Raw genomic sequence first — 23,573 nt, forward strand, 5'->3', positions numbered from 1 at the left:
TTATCATGTATTTTAAACGGTTATAACAGAGGCCTTTCTTTTGTCTGCTTCTACTGAGAACTCCAAAGCAATGATTGTTAATATACACAGTTGGCAATTTCTGGAAGAAGTGCACCATCTTGAAATCTTGATGAAAATTTTGAATAAATATCCAGAATTTAAAACCAAGTTGTTTTGCTTAGATATACTGGCATAGAGTTTCTGTTTTAGCTATAATTGGCGATCTGGGCACAAAGTGAGCTCAAAATTACAATCGTTTTCTGAATTGATTTTATGCTTCGAGTTTCCACTCAAACTCATTTACATAATCACAAACGTTAAATCGTCCATGAACTATTGCAATCAGGGAGCGTTTTAGAACCTAATTTTTCTCTTGCATCGAAAAATATTCCTTGATGTATTTAGAGTGGTAACCTGTTGCAGTTTTGTTAATAAAGCTGAAAATGGGTTTATCACAAAAAATAAGCTTTTTTGATAAATGTCTAATCTACCACTTGTTAGTAACCCAATTTTAAATAGCAGAAAATGACTTTATAAAAACTGCGTAGGAACTATTTACTCGTTTCATTGGTGTACACTAGTCAGCTTCTCAGCAAAAGATTGTGGAAACTCAATTTGCACTGAATGTAACTTGTTCTTGAAATTCTGCAATCTTTTGTTCTGGTTTGACCAATCTGTGGTAAATTACACTGGAAATAACAATGCAACCTAATAGACACTCTACCCTCCGAGGAATTCTTGCAGAAATATTTGTTAAAGGAAAAAATTGAAAATAAAGAAAGGATGTCTTTCCTCATTTGATGTTACTTCAATCATTTAACAAAAAAATCACATCTTGAGTTTTGAAGCCTGCTTATTACTGCTGAGATGCAAGAGCTTCTTTCTCCCTCTCCTGTTGCCTCCTATTCTCTCCTCCCGTCTCTTGCCCTCAGAGGTTTTGCTTTCAAAATTCAACTTAAATAAAACGCTCACTGAGAATGAAGAAAAACACCTGCTTGTTTGCCTTTCTCTACATATGTTTCACTCCCTTTGTTAGAAATTAGAATGTCTCACAAGTGTACAAATTTTCAACTGTTAGGTGGTGGAAATTACAAGCAGGTTTCAAAACTCAAGATGTGATTGAAAAAAAATTGATTTGAAGTATCATCAAATGAGGAAAGACATGCACTCTCTTTCACTCTGACCCCAGTTTCTCTTATGCAATTTTTAAAAAGTTTACCAGAGGACAAAATAAATGGTATTGTGCCTGTAGCTGGCACTATGAGAGTAACATAAGGTAATCCATTCACTTAACTTGGCTCCCTAATGTTACGTGACCATCAATCAACTACTATTAATCTGCTTAATGGAGCTCTCACTGCAATTCCTGCTATTTGCCACTGGGTGACACTGTACTAATGCATTTGCTGTAACAAGGTGGACACCCTGAAAAAGTACAGGAATTTTAAAAACTTTTTTTCTAGCCAACCTACTTATCTATCACATTCCTACATTACTGAAGTTACTTTTGGTGGATGCTCTTCAATGAATGTGTCTTCTGACTGTCCCTTCTTCTCTAGGTTCCCATTCCTGCAGCCATTACCTGTCCCTTTCCCACTCACCCTTTCCCTCCTCTCCTCCCCTAACTCCTGTCACTGGTCTCTGTGTACCCCTTCCTGTCAGCTTCCTGTCTGTCCCCCATCCTCAGTTCACCCTCCCTGTCCTCCTCTCCCACTCTTTTCACTCCCTCATCTGTACCCTCCTCCTTCTTTCTTTCCCAGCTCCTATTCCCATCTTTCCATTTTTTCCTCCTTCTCTCCTCCATCCATCCCTCATCTCATTTTTCTCCTTTTCCCTCTCCTCTCCCCTACCTCTCTCATGTCATCCAATACCTGCCCTTCCCTTCCACTCTTCTTCCCTTTCCCATTCCCCCTTCTCCCTCTCTGGTTTCCCTTCCTCGTTACTCATGTCTTCCCATACCCACCCTCCCTTCCTCTCTCACGAACCCTGCCCTTCTCTCACTCCTCTATTTCCTCTTCACCTCCTTTTCCTCCTCCCTCTTCCCCCTTTCTCCCCTTCCTTTTCTTCCCCTCATCTCTTCCCTCCTCCATCTTCCCCCTCTTAACCCCTCCCTCCTCAATGATTTCTCTTAGCCTCCTATACTTACTCTTCTCACCCCTCTCCCATGCCAACACCAGCCTTCCACCTGTCTTCATTGCCACCCTGTCCAATTATCCCTGTTTTCTAGCCCTGATTAAACTGAATACAGCAACAGCAACAACAGATTAAATTTATATAGCAACTTTAACGTAGTAAAAACAGCTCAAGACAGTTCACCGGAGCATTATCAGACAAAATTTGACACCCAACCACCCACATAAAGAGATATTTGGTCAAAGAGGTAGGTTTAAGGAGTGACTTAAAGAGTAAAGAGAGAGGTAGAGAGGCAGAAAGACTTAAGGAGGGAAGTCCAAAGATAAGGTGAACCAGCTGAAGGTATGGCTGCCAATGATGGAGTGATGAAGATCTTATATTGCAAAACTTTATTCACATTTGCATAAATATGTATATAATGCTGATTTTTGACAGATGCAATATTGTCTAAACAATTTTTTTTAGATTAATTTTGCTGAAAATTATAGTTGCCTGATGCTCTTGAAGCACTTTAGGCGAAAGAGCATAAAATAAATAATTTAGGTGTCTCTATTTTATGGAAATCGATTTGTGGCACTGGTGGCTGTCTCATGGGCTGAGAGTCATGGGTGCCAGCTGGAAGTCACTTGAGCTACTATTGAGAATAAGGGAATATGTTTTTGCTGCACTTGAAATAGATTGAACTGTAATGACCACAAAATAGCAAGCCACATTCTGGCAATCCATGGAAAATTTAACAATGCCAGCTCCCCCAGGTGCAAATGAATGCACTGTGGCAGAGTAACACTGACACTGGTTATGTTAAGTCAGTGGGTCTAGAACACAGTTTACCTAGCTGTAAGGCAGCAGGTAGCAGCTATGAAGGAATAATAGGGAAAGGCTTGTTAGTCGCTTGGTCGTACATCACTTGAGTACTGCTGAAAAAAAGAGGCATGCTGTTGAAGCTTTTCATCTTGCACTTATCAGGACAGATGCAAGAATGCCAGAATTTCAAAGGGAGCAACAATTTATACTGCATGAGAAAAGGGTGCGTATTGGTTTGCAAGTCAACTCTGATTGGTCAAGGAGTCGTCATGGAGAATGCATCAGGGAACTATTGTCCCCCATGCTTTTGTTTATTTCAAAAAAGGCACAACACCTGGACATGTTCCTTTTGCCTGTAAAGGACAAGTCTCTGCATATGAATATACGTAGCTTCTTGCAAGCGTAACTGAGCCATATTACGAGCTTGATTGATAACATTAAATTGGTTGTTAGTGTAATTCTTCGCACACTTGGGATTGTTCAGCAAGTGCTGTCCAATCATGGAATCGCATCTAACAATAGATATTGTGTTCAGTGTTTTGCAAGTGCAGGCTGATTGAGTATGGTCAGTACTCTGCTTATTGTGAACAGCCGAAGGAACGTACTGTTTGATACAATCCGCCAGTCATTGGGACATACGGCCCACATACCTAGCATCGCACTGCCACGGGAATTCATATACCACATTGCTCATTTGTGTGATAGGCTTGATGGCAGTATCCTGTTTGTGGAAAATACCACTTGTGTTGCTACTGTATAGTAGCAGTGTACAATGGTTAGCTTCACCTGTTGCTAAAATTTTTAAGATACCTTACCTTTTCAGGGTAATTTGAGGTAGACTGGGCACTGAAAGTGGGGCCTTAGGCCCATTCATGAGTATGTGTGATACAATGAGCAAGGATCTGATCAGGGTAGTCATTATTCCACAGGATAGCTTTGATGTACCCTATTCGAGCATCAAGCTTGCTTGGTGAACAAATAGATTGGGCCCTATTTATGAGATTTTTGATAAGGCCAATCTTATTATGTATGGAGCTGCAGGAATCCCGACGTGTATATTGACCAGTGAAGGTAGGCTTATGGTAGACAGTATTAGAGAACCCATTAGTGGATTTCTCAACTAGCACATCGAGGAAAGGGAGCTCATTAGACTGCTCCATTTCAAAGGTGAATTTGAGCGTGGAATGGAGCGCATTAAAGTGTATAAGGAAATTCTTACATGCAGCTGTAGATTCAAATATAGCAAACATATCATCTACGCATTGGAAATATGCAAGGGGTAGGAGGTTAGGGGTCATTCCATAGAAAACGCATTTCTCGTGGAAACAGACACAAATGTTAGTGAGAGGCTGGACTTAGAGGGGATCCCATGGCAACACCATCTATCTATGGTGTCATTAAAGCTGAACTCAACTCTGCGAGTTGCTAAATTCATCAGTTGAATGAATACAGAGTCAAAAAATGGTGGTCTGTCTAGATTGCCATGATATAGTGATGTGGTGTAAATGTCTATGGCTTCCTTGAGCGGCACATTAGTGAATAGGATCGCAATGTCAAACGAGCACATGGGCACAGAATTGCCATTGATATGCAGGTCGCGTATAGTTCAAATGGTTGAATATAGGCCAAATGGTTGAGTGAGTTTTTCACATACACAGTAAAGGATTCCTTCACCTTCGCAAAGAGTATACATCTGGTTCGCAATATGGCTCACTTACGCTTGCTAGAAGCTGCATATATTCATACGTGGGGACCTGTCCTCTTCGGGCCCAAGGAACATGTCCAGGTGTTGTGCCGTTTTCGAAGTAAACAAAAATGTAGGGGACAATAGTCCCCTGGTGTATTCGCCATGGCAATGGCTCGACCAATCAGAGTCGACTTGCCAACCAATCAGCACTCTTTTCTCATGCAGTATAAATTGTTGCTACCTTTGAAATTTGGCATTCTTGCGTCTGTCCTGTTGATTGCAAGATGAAAAGCTTTGACAGCATGTCTCTTTTTTCAGCTTCTTACAGTGTGTGTTATAATGAAAAATATCATGTCAGCCAATCACTTAGTATGTAACTGCATTGTCCAGTGTGGTAATGAGAAACACAGATCAGATATCAGAACATAGGAACAGGAGTAAACCATTCAGCCCCTTAAGCCGATTTCAACGTTCATTTAGATCATGGCTGATCTGTATCTTAACTCCATCTACCCGACTTGGTTCCGCAACTCTTAATACCCTTGCTTAGCAAAAATCTATCAACGTCAGTTTTGAAATTTTCAATTGTCCCAGCCTCAACGGCTTTTTGGAGAGTTCCAGATTTTCACTACTGGTGCTTCCTGATATCACCCCTAAATGGTCTGGCTCTAATTTTAACATTATGACCATTGTCCTGGACTCTCCCACCAGGGGAAATAATATTCCCTATCTACCCTATCAACTCCTTTAATCATCTTAAACACCTCAGTTAGATCCCTTCTGTACTCGGGAATAGAAAGCAAATCCCAAGGTTGGCTGCAGGTCTGTGCTGTGTTAGCTGACTTTAGCTGAGGCAGTGTGCATATTGGCCTCAGCATCTATGGGCTAAGGAGGGGCAAAAGAGGCAGGGTTTGAGTTTCTGATCACACACTACAAACCTCTGCAGTGTGGGTGTGTGTGTGTCTGTAACATGTTCCAACGTACTTGAGAAATATCATTACCCACGGAACCTTATCTCAACAAAAGTTTAGCACATTCATAAAGCAGGAAAACAAGAAGCAAATTGGACAAGATCCTCCCCCGTGAATGTATTTTTTTAATGCACTACTGAAAATGAAATAAGATTAGTTGCAACAGTGATATTAGTGTTAAAGCAGTGCCACCCTTTAGGGTAGAAATTACTATCAGTAATTCTTATTGTACAAACATTTAATGCATGTGTAGCAAATTCTTCTCTCTGCTAGTTTAACAGAGACATTAACCTGTTTATTTAAAAGGGGTTAACGTCATTAAAATAGCAGAAGGTGATGTGTTGGTATAAGTACATTAAATGGTCAATGATACTGACAGGAATCAAATTAGTGACCCTGGCTGAAGTCAAACTGTGCATTGGAAATAGGTTATTGCTGAGTGAGTGCCACTTGATAGCACTGTCAATGACACCTTCCATTATTTTGCTGATGATTGAGAGTAGACTGATGGGGTGTTAATTGGCTGGATTGCGTTTCTCCTGCTTTTTGTGGACAGAACAAACCTGGGCAATTTTCCACATTTCCGGGTAGATGCCAGTGTTGTAGCTGTACTGGAACAGCTTGGCTAGGGCGTGACTAGTTCTGGAGCACAAGTCTTCAGTACTACTTCTGGGATGTTATCAGGGCCTATAGTCTTTGCTGTATCCCGTGCCTTCAGTTGTTTCTTGACATCATGTGGAGTGAATTGAATTGGCTGAAGACTGGAATCTGTGATGCTGGGGACCTCAGGAGGTGGCCGAAATGGATCATCCACTCGACTGAAGATGGTTGCAAATGCTTTTGCACTGATGTGCTGGGTTCCCCATCATTGAGGATGGTGATATTTGTTGAGCCTCCTCATCCAGTTAGTTGTTGAATTGTCCACCACCATTCATGACTGGATTTGGCAGGACTGCAGAGCTTAGATCTGATCCGTTGGTTATGGGATTGTTGAGCTTTGTCTATTGCATGTTGTTGATCATGCTTGTAGTCCTGTGTTCTAACTTCATTGGGTTGACACCTCATTTTGAGGTATGCCTGGTGCTGCTCCTGGCATGCTGTCCTGCACTCTTCATTGAACCAAGGTTGATTCCCCCAGCTTGCTGGTAATGGTAGTGTGGGGGAAATGCCAGGCCATGAGATTACAGATTGTGCGTGAATACAACTCTGCTGCTGCTGATGGCCCACAGTGCCTCATAGATGCCCATTTTTGAGCAGCTAGACCTGATCTGAATCTATCTTATTTACAACAGTGGTAGTGCCACATAATACGAGGGATGGTATCTTCAATGTGAAGAAGGGACTTCGTCTCCACAGACACTGTGCAGTGGTCACTCCTACCAATGCTGTCATGGACAGATGCATCTGCGACAGGTAGATTGGGTGAGCATGAGGTTATGTAGGTTTTTCCCTCTTGTTGGTTCTCTCACCATCTGCTGCAAGCCCAGTTTAGCAGCTATGTCCTTTAGGACTCGCCAGCTCAGTCAGTAGTGGTGCTACTGAGCCACTCCTGGTGATGGACATTGAGGTCCCTCACCCAAAGTGCACTCTGTGCCCTTGTGGTAATCAGCAAGAGATTTCTTTGCCTTTGTATGACCTGATGCCATGAGACTTCATGGGGTCCGGAGTCAATGCTGAGGATTCCCAGGGAATTTCGTCCCGACTGTATACCAATATACCGTCACCTCTGGTGATGGAGAAGTCTGGGACATTGTCTATAAGGTATGATTAGGTGAGTATAACTATGTCAGGCTGTTGTTTGACTAGTCAGTCAGACAGCTCTCCCAATTTTGGCACAAGTCCCATATGTTAGTAAGGAGGACTTTGCAGGATCAACTAGACAGGCTCTGCCATCATTTCCCATGCCGAGGTTGATGCCAGGTGGTCTGTCTGGTTTTATTCCTTTTTGACTTTTCTGTAGTGGTTTGGTTCAACTAAATGGCTTGCTAGGCCATTTCAGAGGGCAGTTAAGAGGGAACCTCATTGCTGTGGACCTGAATTCACATGTAGGCCAGACTGGGTTAGGAATGCGGATTTTCCTTCTCCTAAAGGGCATTTGTGAAGCAGCTGGGTTTTTACAACAATCCAGTAGTTTCATGGTCACCATTACCGAGACCAACTCTTTTTAATTCCAGATTTATTAATCAATTGAATTTAAATTCTACCAGTTACCGTGGTGGGATTTGAACTTGTGTCCTCAGAGCTTTAGTTGGGGCTTCTGGATTACTAGCTTGGTAACATTACCATGACACCACAGTCCCCTACAGAGGCGGAGGGACAGAGAATCATTTCTGCCCCTTTATATTTCAAAACATATTGCTTTTATTTCAGTTTAATTCATACCATTTGAATTGCTCTTGAAAGAATTGCAATTGTTTGCAACAAAAGACTAACAGAAACCCTGGCCTTGGGGATCTGTGCAATTGTATATTAGGCATTGTAGGATTAGATAAAGCTTTGCTCTGCCATGTACTAAAAATGATTGTACACCGGTGTTTATACTGCAATGTTAGCATCACTGCAAAGTGAATCCTCTTGACAGCAAAGCTAAAGCTGCAATATCAGTTGCTGTGCCCTCAAATTGACTCTTGAGAGGAACAGTGTCAGGCTACTGAAGGAGGAGTCCCAATTCCTTCGAGTTTGACATCAAATGGAGCTTAAGTACAGTATGATGTGAAACCAGATTTACAAGGTACAAAAGCAAAATATTACGGATGAAAGAAATGTGGAATGAAAACAGAAAATGTTGGAAACAGTCAGCAGGTCTGGCAGCTTCTGTGGCGAGAGAAACAGAGTTAAAGTGTCAGGTTGATGACCTTTCATCAGAACTAGGAAAGTTAAAGATGTAATGGATTTTAAACAAGTAAAGAGATAGAGAAAGGGGGAAGGGGGGAGAAAGAACAAAGAAAAGGTCTAAGGCAGGCAGGCGAGATTAAATGACAATGGAGATGATGATCAAAAGTGGGTGGTACTGGGACAATAAAAAAAAGGATGGGTCTAGAGGATGGATCACATCTGTTCTGACAATGCCACCTTACATACCCAGAGTGATGTCATCACAAAACGCATTCCCACACCCCCCCCCCCTTTCAGCATTCCGAAAGGACAGTTCCCTCCACAATACACGAGTGCACTCCTCAATCATCCCCTCCCCTTCCCAGGGCAGCTACTTGTGCAAGCAGAGGAGATGTAACACCTGCCCTTTTACCTCCTTCCTTCTCATCTTCAGCTGCTTCTTCAATGACCTTCCCTTCATCATGCAGTCAGAAGTGTGGATTTTCGCTGATGACTGCACAATGTTCAGCACCATTCATGACTCCTCAGATACTGAAGCGGTCCGTGTCCATATTCACCAAGACCTGAACAACATTCAGGCTTGAGCTGATAAGTGGCAAGTTACATTTGTGCCACACAAGTGCCAGGCAATGATCATCTCCAACAAAAGAGAATCCAACCATCTCCCTTTGACATTCAATGGCATTACCATCATTGAATCTCCCACTATCAACATCCTGGGGGTTACTATTGACTAGAAACGGAACTAAACCAGCCACATAAATACTGTGGCTATAAGAGCAGGTCAGAGACTGGGAATTCTGTGGCAAGTAACTCACCTCCTGACTCCCCATTGCCTGTCCACCATCTATAAGGCACAAGTCAGGAGTGTGATGGAATACTATCCAATTGCCTGGATGAGTGCAGCTTCAACAACACTCAAGAAGCTCGATACCATCCAGGACAATGCAGCCCACTTGATTGCGACCCTATCCACAAACATTCACTCCCTCCACCACCAATGCACAGTGGCGGCAGTGTGTACCATCTACAAGATGTACTGCAGCAACTCACCAAGGCTCCTTCGACAGCACCTTCCAAACCCGTGAACTTTACCACTAAGTAGGACAAGAGCAGCAGATGCATGGGAACACCACCACCTGCAAATTCCCCTCCAAGCCACACACCATCCTGACTTGGAACTATATCACTGTTCCTTCACTGTCACTGAGTCAAAATCCTAGAACTCCTTTCCAAACAGCACTGTAGGTGGACCTCCATCACATGGTGTGCAGTGGTTCAAGAAGGTGGCTTCTCAAAGGCAATTAGCGATGGGCAATAAATGCTGGCCTAGCCAGCAATGCCTACATCCTATGAAAAAATAAATCTTCTCACCTTCCAGGGCCCAAACACTGCTTCGAAGAGAAACAGTGATTAACTTTGTACTTCTCTCAATTTAGCAGTTGCTGCTCACAATGTAGACTCCTTTACACTGGGAAGATCAAATGCAGATTGGGTGATTGCTTTGTGGAACACCTCCATTCAGTCCATAAGCGTGACCCTGAGCTTCAGGTCGTTTGCCATTTTAATTCTTCATCCCACTCCCACTATGACCTCTCTGTCTATGATCTCCTGTACCATTCTAATGAAGTTCAACGGAAGGTTGAGGAACAGCACCTCCCCTTATGATTAGGCACTTTACAAACTTCTAGACTCAACATTGAGTTCAACAATTTCAGATCATACCCACTGCTCCCATTTTTCAGATAGTAGCTGTTGATAATGATTCTTCTATTTCTATTTACACCTCCTCTGGATCCATCTGTTTCTTTACTTGTCCCATTAGCATCTCCTTTTGCTTTACACTATCATCCCTTTTGTCATTTAATCTCTCCTGCCTTCCAACCTAAACCAGGCCCTCCCTTTTGTTCTTTCCTCCATCCTCCTTCTCCTGTCTTTGTATTGAATTAAAACCTGTTATATTTCTAACCTTTTGCATTTCTGATGAAAGGTCATTGACCTGAAATGTTAACTCCGGGAGAATTTTCACAGGCAAGGGAAGGCGGGTTTTGGTTTGGGATTCGGACATCATCCCATCCTCTTCCGGGTTTCACTCAGGCGAATTTGAAGATGTGTGAAGAACCCCTGTGCAGTTGTTGGGAAGGTAATAGATTATGCAAACAGGCAATTAAGTGTTTCTTTAACACTGAATTCTTGCTTTAACAGCCAATGCACCTATTTCCCAAGCTGATAGCAACTTGCCAGGGTCAATCATGTGACTGCACAGCAGCGAGTGCTTCTCTAGTGAAACTGACAGGGTGGGAAGCCTTTGATCAGTGAAACTGAAGAGCTCCAGCCATGGCCAGGTGGAGGCTACTGCTCACAGCTCTCCTTCTCACAGAATGCTTTCTGTGCTGGACAGGTGAATGCCAAGTTCTTGGAAGCTTCTTCACCTGTCTAGCAATTCACTCACCTTCAGCTGCAGTTCTCTGTTGCCAGCCTTCACCACAGCTTATGCAGCTCCACCTTGAACTTCTGGTGAAGAACAAGAGGAGCAGCAACACCAACAGCATCAACAGCAGCAGGAGCAACATCAGCACTAGCAGCACCAGCTACATTCTCCTCAGTCACGTCACTCCACAGAGCAGAGGGGATGAACAGAGAGATCTAGCTCGAAGGAGTCGAGACTCCAAGTATACAGTCTACAGGCAGAGAGTCACATCTCTTGACATGTGTGAGCACCAGTGCCTCTGGAGATTCAGGGTTTCACAGCAGGTAATTGCTGACATCTGCAGCTAGAACAAGACCTCCTTCCTACACACTGTGGCCCACCCCCACCCACTCCTGGTCTCTGCCTCTCCCCAAAGTTGTGTAATCTCTTCTCCTGCAAGGAGAAAAAGCAGAGAGTTATGAGTGTTGGAAATGGCTTGTGTGGATAGGAGGGAAGGATGTGTAGGGTGACTGAGGCATGGTTGCAAGAGGCAATAGGCTGAGGATGATTATTGGCTGTTCAGGTGGGGATGTGAGGTGCAGGAATGAGTGGAGCTGCAAGGTATGTTGTTCTGAGGACAGCTGTGCAGGAGAATGCTAGGAAAGCCAGAGTGTGGGGCTTGTCTCCTGAAAGTATTATGGTATCCACCTGTCATGTCCTCCTGAGGTCTTGGATCCTCTTGGTGCACTGTCCCCAGATCGGAGGGACCACACTCCTGTTGCTGACTTCCTTGGCCACTTCAATCCACAGCTGCTTGCTTAGAGAAGTTGTTCTCTTCCTCCCGTCCTTGGGGAGCTCACTTCACGGCAGTCCCTCAGATCCCTCGGCAGGACCTTCAGGTAAGAGTGAGAGATCCGGGGAACAGCCTTCCCAGGTCTCCTCTCCATTCTTGTGTTTGCTGCAGCCTTGAAAATCATGTGCAGGTGAGCCATTGTAACCCATGCCGGGATCCTTTTAATTAGAAATCCTTCCTTTGGCATATCCAGTGTGTCATCACACTTGCCCTCTCTGATTGGTTGGGGAACCCGGAGGCAGGATGCTAATGCTGTGGCTGGGTTATAAAGCCATGGCAAAGCCTGTTCCTTCACCATTCAGGTTTCAGACCCGCTAATGGTCCTGTCATTTCTGCAGGGACTAAGTGGTCAAAATTCTGTCCTTTGTTTCATCTCCACAGGTGCTGCCTGACTTGCTGAGTACTTCTACCATTTACTGTTTTTATTTTCAGATTTACAAAGTACTCAGGGGGGATCCCTTAGACCTCTTTGAACAACATGCAGATGCACTTGTAGCTGATTTATACGCATTGAGAGTGTACACACCCTTTCCCATGCTCTCAATATGTTTATACTTTAGCTGCCAGGAACAGATCTCTGTATGTAGACACACTGGAGCTGAGCTGGACCCCACAATCTCAATTGGAGCCAAGCAGTGCAATGCCTGAATGTATACTGCAGAAATCCAATTGACATTGATAGCTACAGTACTATAGGGGTGTATCCATGATCCGGTGCTCCTGGTGAGAAGGAGTCCTCATAGGGAATTCATCTTGGAAAATTGCAGCTTTGCAGAATTACATGGAATTGTATAGAAATTACATTATTGAGACAGGCCGTTTTGACTCAACCAGTTTGAGTTGTCATTTATCCTCTACACGAGCAGTAGTCCTAATTCTGTGTGCAGGCCCTATTCCCATATCTATTAATTGTTCTTTCTCTTCAATTACTGATCTAACCTATTATTAATTGTTGACCGTGGGTGGGGTGGGGGCGAGATTTACATCTTTGGCAATGGTAATCAATGGACAGGAGAATAGGGCAGGGTGTATAATGGATGGCCAATCCACCACCATCAGCTTTCAAATGCTGCCGAAAGTGAAGATTACTCCCATGCTCTCTATTTCAATCACTAACTCCTGTTGTGTATTTCACAGTCTCACAACACTTTGTGTAAAAACAATTTTTGCCTGCTCTCTTCCCTAAGTTTCTTACATCTATATCTATGTCCTCTCATTCGCAACCCTTTGCTGATTACCGAAGATTACTGAGCACTTAAACAAGTAAGTGCTGATCAAAGAGAGCCAGCAAGGACTTGTGAAGAGAAAGTCATGTCTGACCAATCTAACATTTCACCATATGTATTAATAACTTTGATGAAGGAACAGAGAGTTGTATATCCAAGTTTGCAGGTGACACTAAGTTAGGAGCTACAGTAAGTTGTGTAGATAGGGAGCAGGAAGGTATAAAGGGACATGGACAGACGAACTGAATTGGCAAACCTGTGGCAGATGGAGCTCAATGAGGGTAAGTGTGAGGTCATCTGGTTTTAGATTTAAGAAAGGCAAATTGGAATATTTTCTTAATGTTGAGAGATTAGGAGCTGTGAAGGAGCAAAAACCTGAGCTGTCCATGTGCAAAGATCACTAAAAGTCAGTGTACATCTCCAAGAAGTAATCAAAATGTTTAATGGGATAGAATCATAGAAACTTACAGCACAGAAAGAGGCCATTTGACCTGTCGTGCTTAGTCCCATATCCCCACTTCTTGTTCATAACCCTGTAAGTTTCTCATCCTTGATAATCTGCCCAACTCCCTTTTAAAATTATTTATAGAATCAGCTTTCACCACCTTTTCAGGTAGAGCGTTCCAGATCCCAACAACTCTATGGGAGAAAGCAATTCTCCTCATCTCCTCTAAATCTATTACCAATGATTTTATGACCTTTATTTATTGGCCTACTTGCCAGAGGGAACAGTTTTTCAGTATCTACTGTGTCAAATCTTATCATTTTGTAAACCTCTATTAGGTCACCTCTTAAGTTTCTCTGTTCTAAGGAGAACAGTCCTAACCTTTCCAACCTTTCTTCATAACTGAAGTCCCCCATTCCTGGTAACATACTGGTAGACCTCCTCTGTACCCTTTCTAAGGCCTTTGCATTGTTTCTGAGGTATGATGCCAGAATTATCCAAAATACTCCAGGTGAGGCTTGACCAGTGATTTATAAAGTTGTAGCATAACCTGTTTGCTTTTATATTCTATTACTCCATTTATAAACACAAATCATCCATATGTTTTTTAAACCACCTTATCAGCTTGTCCTGCCACCTTTAAGAATGTTGGCCTTTGTCTCAAAGGAGTTGAAATTCAAAAGTGATGAAGTGATGATTCAATTACAGTTCAGCCATTTAGGAGTTAAATCTGGAAGCATTTTGCCACACAAAGGGTAGAGGAAATCTGGAACTCTTTCCCCAAAAGGCTGTGGTCAGAGGCTGGGAATTCTGCAGCGAGTAACTCATCTCCTGACTGCCCAAAGACTGTCTACCATCTATAAGGCACAAGTCAAGAGTGTGATGGAATACTCTCCACTTGCCTGGATGGGTGCAGCTCCAACAACACTCAAGAAGCTCGACACCATCCAGGACAAAGCAGTTCACTTGATTGGCACCCCATCCACAAAAATTCACTCCCTCTACCACCGACACACTGGCAGCAGTGTGTATCATCTACAAGATGCATTGCAACAACGCACCAAGGCTCCTTAGACAGCACCTGCCAAACCCACAACCTCTACCAGCTAGAAGGACAAGCGCAGCAGATGCATGGGAACTCCACCACCAGCAAGTTCCCCTCCGAGTCACACACTTTCCTGACCCGGAACTATAACGCTGTTCCTTCACTGTCGCTGGGTCAAAATCCTGGAACTCCCTTCCTAACAGCACTGTGGGTGCCTCCCAAGTACTTCAGCAGTTCAAGAAAACGGCTCACCACCATCTTCTCCAGGGCAATTAGGGATGAGTAATAAATGCTGGCCTAGCCAGCGATATCCATATCCCAGGAATGAATGAAAAAAAACTACTGGAACAATTGAAATTTTTAAGACTGAGATTGATAGATTTTTGTTAGTTTAAGGGGTTTGGAGCAAATGCAGGTAAATGGTGTTCAGACCAATTGAATGGCTGACCATGCTCGAGGGACTGAATGGCCTACTCCTGTTTCTATGTATGGAAATGTGCCTTATTTTAAAACCATTTTCCTGAACTGAAAGATTTATCTTTCATTGAAGATCAGTATTGTGACAGTTCATAAAATAGACAGACACCACAATATTTTGAAGTGTTATGTCCAATGCCAAATGTTAAACTTCTGAAAAGAAAGGTAAAAAATTATGTTAATGAAGTAAAATAATTTGATTCCTGTTTTTTATACTCTTTATGTCTTCCCAGACAGTGAAACCTGCTGCACTGTGTTCAGCTGTGTGTGAGCTGGATTTGAACTCTAGCCAATTCTGTATCCCTTATGTTGGCACGCATCTCACATCTGCTCAGCACTGAAGTTGACAAGGAGAAAATCTGAGCAAATGTCATCTAAGCTATAGATTTATGATCAAATCTCCTGATATTGTGGCATCAGACCATGGCAAAAGTTATTATTATTATCATTCTATTTTCTATAAATTCATTGTTACATTCATCACAATACAGCAACTTGATGTCAATCATTGCCATTTTACAATATAACAATGAATACAATAGGGAACTTACAGCTCTCTATTTCAAGTGTGCAGTTCTGTTCATCTAAGGGGTACCTCCTCAGGTCCATCATACATGCTGCTGTGGTTGTGATTCTGTAATAGAAGAATGGAATATTTTTCTAACAATATCTGAAAATCCTTCTAATAACATTGTTCGCAATTTGACGCTTTGCATTTTTTGCTGTTTCATTTGACCATATCATGAAGGATTCATGCGAAATAACCCAAATGAATTCCAGTTCAGAAGGTGTTCTGCATGAGTAAAATAACAGAAAAGGAAAATCCTGCTGTATACAAAATAGCTGCACGATCACCTCACTTTCTGTTCTGATAAAGCTACATGAGTTATTGGTATTTCAGCTAAGGTCAAGAGATTTCATTTTACTTGGAGAATAATCTAATGAAATACAGTTTCTATACTTGCAGTCGGTGGTAGCTTTGTTAAGTATATATTTCATATTTATTATTCACAAACTTTGAGAAACACTGGCCTCAATTTTATAATCACACACTCTCTGACTGATGGAAAGAGCAGGGTTTAAAATATAAGGATCAAGCAACGTGCCCTCATTACCGGCCATTTACATTTTACTGCACCAAATCAAACTATTGACGAGGCTCCTGAAAAAGGCTGGTGAGGGCCTAGTTAACATTCAAAGATGACATCATTGGCATCATGAAGTAAAATTATCTGGTGAGGGGGAGGCTCATGCTGTTGGATGCCTGGCAGCAAAGGCAGGAGGTGCTGACTGCTGAAGGTAATTTTTAAAGACCTGCTCCTTTTAGAACTCCTTGTGTACCAAGGCAAGCAGGGGTGCTTTCCCCAGGCCCTGCAAGTAGTCCTTGGGCCTCCCCAGTCCCAGTCACCCCAACCTCCGATTGTCTATCAAGATGCCAGAGCTGACCTTCCTCCTCCTGATCACTGCCTTAATGTCTGACTGAGCCAGCCTAAAAGTAAAGAGGCAAAAGGAACAGCATTAAGAGTCTTCCTTCTCCTTCCTCCTGATTGCTGCCTGATTCTTCTGTTAACCCTCCCCTCTCACAATCGTGCATAGAAGCTTCCTCCCCTGCCCTGCCCCCGACTGACTCCTGGGAACCATTGCTGCAGGAGGCTGCCTGTGGCCTCGCCAAATTTTTACTCCCACTCACCAATTAGACAGTCAATTTGGCCAGGTATTGTGCAGGAGTCTGCACATATTTATTTAAGAGAGACCCTGCCATTAAGATCAGCAGCGCCGTCATATCTCTGACCTCGTCAGGTTCTTCGCTCACTACCAGGCTCCCTAATACCCTCCCTGACTCCCTGTTAATATCGGAGCCATTGTTCCTATTCCATTAAGGTTGTTCTGAATGTTTTGGCATTGACTCTCTTTATGGGCTAGATATAATTTTTTTTATATATATATAAGGTTCAATTTCATGAGGAAATAGTGTTTCCCATTAGATTGCTTGTTTTCGAACTGATGATACCAAGAAAGTATCAAGTGAAACTTAGGAACATAGAATCATAAAATGGTTACAGCACTTAAGGAGGCCATTTGGCCCATTGTGTCTGTGCTGTCTCTCTGTGAGAGTAACTAAGCTAGTAATGCTCCCCCCACGCTTTCCCTGTAGTCCTGTAAATTTTTTCTCCTCAGGTCCTTATCCAATTGCTATTTGAAAGCCACAATTGAATCTGCCTCCACCACGCTCTCAGGCAGTGCATTCCAGATCCTAACCATTCGCTGCTTAAAAAGTTTTTCCTCATGTTGCCTTTGGTTTATTAGCCATTCACCTTAAATCAGTATCCTCTGGTTCGTGACCCTTCCACCAATGGGAACAGTTTCTCCCTATCTACTCTGTCAAGACCCCTCATGATTTTGAATACCTCTATCAAATCCCCTCTCAATTTTCTCTTCTCTAAGGAGAACAGCCCCAGCTTTTCCAATCTATCCAAGTAACTGATGTCCTCATCCCTGGTACCATTCTTTAAATCTTTTCTGCACCCGCCCCCCCCAATGCCTTTGCATCCTTCCGAAAGTGTGGTGCCCAGAATTGGACACAATACTCCAGTTGAGGCCAACCAGAGTTTTGTAAAGGTTCACCATAACTTCCTTGCTTTTGTACTCTATGCCTCAATTTATAAGGCCCAGGATCCTGTATACCTTATTAACTGCTTTCTCAACCTGCCCTGTAACCTTCAATAATTTGTGCACATACACCTCCAGGTCCCTCTACTCCTGCACCCCTTTTAGAATTGTAACCTTTAATTTATATTGCCTCTGATTCTTCCTACCAAAATATATCACTTCACACTTCTCTGCATTAAATTTCAACTGCCACCTGTCCGCCCATTCCACCAGCCTGTCTATATCCTCTTGAAATCTATCACTATCCTCCTCACAGTTCAGAATAGTTTGAAGTTTGTATCTGCATTTGCATCTGCAAATTTTGAAATTGTGCTCTGCACATCCAAGTCTAGATCATTAATATAGATCAAGAAAAGCAGTGGTCCCAGTACCGATCCCTGGGACTCCCACTGTATACTTTTCTCCAGTCTGAAAAACAACTTTTCACCAGTACTCTGTTTTCTGTCACTCAGTTGACTTCATATCTATGTTGCCACTATCCCTTTTATTCCACGGGCTTTGACTTTGACGAGTAAACCACCCTGCAAGGACATTACTTCCGGGCCTATTGAGGTGCAATCCATCCATCCTGTAACAGTCTCACCTCCCGCAGAACTGGTCCCAATGTCTCAAGAATCTAAAGCCCTCCTTCCTACACCATCCCACCAGCCACACATTCATCTGCTCTATCCTCCTATTTTTATATTCACTAGTGCATGGCACCAGGCGTAATCCAGAGATTACTACCTTTGAGGTCTTGCCTTCCTTACTGGGAATGTTCGCTGATGATTGCACAATGTTCAGCACCATTCGCGACTCCTCAGATACTGAAACAGTCCATGTAGAAATGCAGCAAGACCTGGACAACATCCAGGCTTGGGCTGATAAGTGGCAAGTAACATTTGTGCCACACAAGTGCCAGTCAATGACCATCTCCAACAAGAGAGAATCTAACCATCTCCCCTTGACATTCAATAGCATTACCATCGTTGAATCTCCCACTATCAACACCCTAGGGGCTACCATTGACCAGAAACTGAACTGGAGTAGCCATATAAATACCGTGGCTACAAGAGCAGGTCAGAGGCTAGGAATCCTGCGGCGAGTAACTCACCTCCTGACTCCCCAAAGCCTGTCCACCATCTACAAGGCACAAGTCAGGAGTGTGATGGAATACTCTCCACTTGCTTGGATGGGTGCAGCTCCAACAACACTCAAGAAGCTCGACACCATCCAGGACAAAGCAGCCCGCTTGATTGGCACCCCATCTACAAACATTCACTCCCTCCACGACCGACGCACAGTGGCAGCAGTGGGTACCATCTACAAGATGCACTGCAGCAATGTACCAAGGGTCCTTAGACAGCAAACCCACGACCTCTACCACCTAGAGGGCAACAGATGCATGGGAACACCACCACCTGCAAGTTCCCCTCCAAGCCATCCTGACTTGGAACTATATCACCATTCCTTCACTGTCGCTGGATCAAAATCCTGGAACTCCCTTCCTAATAGCACTGTGGGTGTACCTACCCCACATGGACCTCAGCGGTTCCAGAAGGCAGCTCACTACCACCTTCTCAAGAGCAATTAGGGATGGGCAATAAATGCTGGCCTAGCTAGCGATGCCCACATCCCATGAATGAATTAAAAAAATTACTCCCTAAAATCTGCCTGCAGGATCTCATTCTTCTTTCTATCTATGTTGTTGGTACTGATATGGACCACTGGATGCCATTTTGCCTTCCCTCCTCAGAGTCGTCCGGAACCGCTGAGTGACAACCGTGACCCTGGCAAGAGGGAGGGAACATACCATCCTGGATTCACTTCTGCGTCCACAGAAATGCCTGTGTGTTCCCCTAACTATAGAATTCCCTATCACTATTGATCTTCCTCCTGCCCCCGTGTACAGCTGAGCCAGCCGTGGTACAGTGGATTTGGCTCTGGCTGCACTGCCTTGAGGAACCATCACCCTCACTAGTATTCAGAACTGAATACCGGTTGCAGAGTGAGATGCACTCAGGGGAGTCCTGCACTGCCTGCCTGGTCCTCATTGACTGTCTGACCGTCACCCATTCCCTCTCTGCCTGCACTCTCTTAAGCTGTGGGGTGACCACATCCAGAAACGTGCTCTCCATAAAACTCTCAGACTTGCAAATGAACCACAGTGGCTCCAGCTGCTGCTCAAGCTCTGAACTGCTACATGTGTGGTTGTCCAGGACACAAGAGCCAAAATGGAAAGGGACTGAAAGGTGGCAAGGTGTCAATAAAAGCTTATAACATTAAGCTGGTACCTTTGTGAAGGCACATGTATTCATTAAAAGCATAGACTCTAGCATGGAAAAAGCAAGACATAGGTGATCGCTTAAAAATAAAATCTTGATGCAGAAGATTTTTTTTATATAAGTTCGCAGAATATTGCAAATAAAAGCGTAATGTGGAGAGTTTGTCTCAGGAATTTAAACCTAGGGGTTACTATGGCTTGGAAAAGGCTAGAAACCATAAACTGGGATTCCCAGCTTCATTGTGAAACTTTGTCACTGGCATTTTGTAAAGGTTCTTTGGATTGATGTGGGATATTAAAATTCAACTGCAGGAGCTTTTGTCCTTGTGCTATTAATGTGGAGATCTGCTTTAAGTGCTAACAAATCTTATGTTATTCTGGTAATGATCTTGTAGAGTTCTGATACCTCAGCCACATCATGTAGCTTTTTAGTTGATGCATGGAATAGGTCAACTTTATCTAGTGCAGTGATCTTACTGACTTTAATACAAACATACGAACATACGAATTAGGAGCAGGAGTAGGCCACTCGGCCCTTTGAGCCTGCTCCGCCATTCAATAAGTTCATGGCTGAACTGATTATTCCACATTTCCACCTACCCCCGATATGTGCACAGATGTTACTGACTGTGACATGCAGGATTGGACTTTCTCAAGAATTCTCACTCTTCTATTAATTTGTCCAGCTACCTGTTTTCCCCAGTGTATCTCGGATGTGATTACAGTGGTACAGAGGCAGGTATCTGTAATTAATGAATGTTTGGTATCTTATCAAGAAGGAAGCTGCAGGGCGACAATGCAGTCAAGCCTTACTGACAGAGCTATTAACTTAGTCTTCTCAGCACTGAAAATAATGGACTCTCTGCCAGCCTGCTGCCCAAATCTGTTGATATCTCCATGGACTGATCCAGTTCGTAGTCACGTTTAACAGAGAGGTAACCTCACTGTGGCGAACATTGGTGTCTGTCAAAAGAACAAGAAGTTTTGAGGACAGGAAACAAAAATAATTGCAGATTCTGGAAATCCTGAAATAAAAACTGAAAATGCTGTTGACACACATCAGGATTCTCCTTTCACAGTAAAACTAGGATGAAATATCTTATCGGATGGCCTGGCAATGTTTGGGATTGTTATTTTTAGCCGCATTAGTGAGCAGACAGCAGATTGTTACAATGCACTGCAAAAACTTCTCATCGAAAGTGTTTTCCAGGCAATTTGACAAATTAAGTAGTAGAGATGCTAATCTATAGTTACAGTGTCTGACTTTGATCCCTGCTTGAAAACAAGCATGATGTTTGCTGTCCAGCACTTAAATAAAACAGCACTGGCTTCAGAGACAATTTAAACAGATAAGCAATTGCAGTTCCTCCGTCTTTAAACAGGCCTCTTAGAACCTAACCTTCCATACCATCAAAGGTAGTAGTTTTTGTAGGATCATGTTATTGAAGGAGTTGTCCACCTTTCTTGGGTGATCCTAATTTAGGCACACATAGCTGGGATGTTTAGTATCGGATATTGGATCTGATCTGATTTTTCATCATATTACGGTGTTGAAAAGGAAATAGTCCTAACTTCGGTTAAATTTCTGCTTTTTTAAAGATTCCAAGTATTTCCATTTTTCTTTTTATCACTGATAAAAGCTAGAAATAAGAGGCAGTTACCAACTGTGAAGGAACTGCTCAGTCACAGTAGTGGAGATAATTTTGACTTCGGCACAGGTGGAGAATTGGTGGTTGCGGATTTGTTGCCCATTGTACTCTCTGAATGATTTTCCTTTCTAGTGAAAATCACCTCCATCTGTTTTTTTTGAGCCGTTAATCTCTCTGAGGAAAAGGAACTCTTTGTTTTCCATGTGTAACAAAAACACAAGTCGTTCCTGCAGAAACAACAATCTAGTTTTGAGTGTTGGGTAACTACCAACATCCAAATCAAGGCCCTGTTGGAAGAAGTCATTGGGTAACTTTTCAAGCCATGCTTGGGAGCATTCATTGGAGAATTGTATGTGTTGGGTGTCAGTGTGTCTGGTTTACAGTGCTCCCTATTTTTGTGAGAATTGCAAATGCTGTGAATTGGGCCTACTGACCATTGTACCAGATTCTGTGATCTGTGCTCTCGTTGAGCAAGGCTGCCCCATGGAACTTTAGCTTCTCAAAATTCATCTCGTTTGTATTCACTACCTGTTCCATTAAACAGTGTATCTAGCTTCCAAATGGTAATAATAGTCAGTACTGCAAAGATTTATACTTTGCAATGGGATTTATGTATTACAAAGTAGACCGCTCTTTGCATGGAAATGGACTTTCTAGCTAGCAAGCTAAAATTGTTTGCCATTCATCAAGCCCTTCACAGTCTAACTTTGTTTTACATTTTTAGAGAGCGAGATAATTTGGTACGTTCTGAATTAAATTTCCTTATGAAAGATTATCATAGAATTCTCTATTAAAATGACTACTAATGCTGTCTCCTGTTGTTAACTCTGGTGTTGGATGCAACATAAGTATAAGTGCCTACAACCTTATGAAGTGTGGGTTTACTGACTGTTGCACACAATGGATCACAGGATTATATGAATGAAGCTGTCCTCTTACATCACAAAGCTACATGAAACTCTCCCAGGTGATGTGTTGCAGCCTGGTAGGTTTTAAAAGGAGCCAGTCACCATTATTACTGCTCTGGCTATATGTTGTCAAGTAACAGATCTTGCATCATCTGCAAGCAGTACTAGATTTCAGTTAAAGGTCATTTTTGAAGATTAATGAACTGGAGGTTCCATCCCTTACTGTTGTCATGGAGACAATTCTGTCAGCTGGATGTGTTAACATGGTTTTTCACTTGCTTTTCCACTAGGCAAATAGCACTTGGCGGATGGAAATATGTGGCATTGACTCATTCTATAGCGAACATGATTTTTCATGAATGGATAACAATGTTAATTCTTTTAAAGGATAGAACAGACAAAAGAAATGGTTTTCCAGGGTATCAGTTCATTGGGATCACATTTTTGCAGATTTTGTTTAGTTTACTGCAGACAATTCGGAAGCAACTGGTCAGGTGCTAGCTCCCTCAATAGTGCAGGTATCTCTTGAACAAGTTAATTCAACTTATGAGTGACTTAGTTACAAATGAGCTTTGAGAATTTTCAACTTGAGTTGAGGAGCTGAATAGCATTTTTAAGCACTGTGTTTTGTAGCACTACTGCATTATAGTGAGATACTCAGATTTATTATGTCTTCATGTGAAATGCAGGAACCCTTCTCTACAACATTCCCTAAGGGAGCCATGAACTGCTATAGAAAAGGTAGGTAATGCAATAGAGGGAGTGCTTTGTTTAATTTCTTTATTCTTCCATAAGCCATAAACAATGTGTTATATCCAGGGTTGGGTGGGTGGATTATGCAAAATTTTATCAGAAAAATAAATTGTGAATATTGCTGAATGTTTGCACAGATTCACTGTATGCTTGGATTGCACCAGCTTTTTTATACTTGTCCTTTAGGGAAGGAAACCTGCTATCCTTACACAGTCTGGCCTATATATGACTCCAGACCCACAGCAATGAGGTTGACTCTTAACTGCTGTTTGAAATGGCCTAGCAAGCCACTTAGTTGTATCAAGCCACAACAAGAAATTACAATAAGAATAAAATTGGATGGACCACTTGGCATTGGCCGAGGCACCGAACATGACAATAGCACACCAAGTCAGTCGACCCTGAAAAGTCCTCTTTACAGACAAAAGGGGATTTGTGCCAAAA

General features: G+C 42.7%; 1 protein-coding gene across 1 annotated transcript in view; it reads right to left on the minus strand.

Annotated features, from left to right (window-relative positions):
• The window catches only part of gabrb1 (gamma-aminobutyric acid type A receptor subunit beta1), a 458,334-nt gene that overhangs the window by 110,965 nt on the left and 323,796 nt on the right, over positions 1-23,573 (minus strand). Inside the window, exon 5 of the mRNA XM_068058329.1 lies at positions 15,438-15,520. Within this exon, the coding sequence (XP_067914430.1) occupies positions 15,438-15,520 (83 nt within the window). The remainder of the gene's footprint in view (positions 1-15,437; positions 15,521-23,573) is intronic.

Source organism: Heterodontus francisci, chromosome 1 (assembly GCF_036365525.1).
Source record: "Heterodontus francisci isolate sHetFra1 chromosome 1, sHetFra1.hap1, whole genome shotgun sequence".
In the NCBI taxonomy this organism is placed as follows: domain Eukaryota; kingdom Metazoa; phylum Chordata; class Chondrichthyes; order Heterodontiformes; family Heterodontidae; genus Heterodontus; species Heterodontus francisci.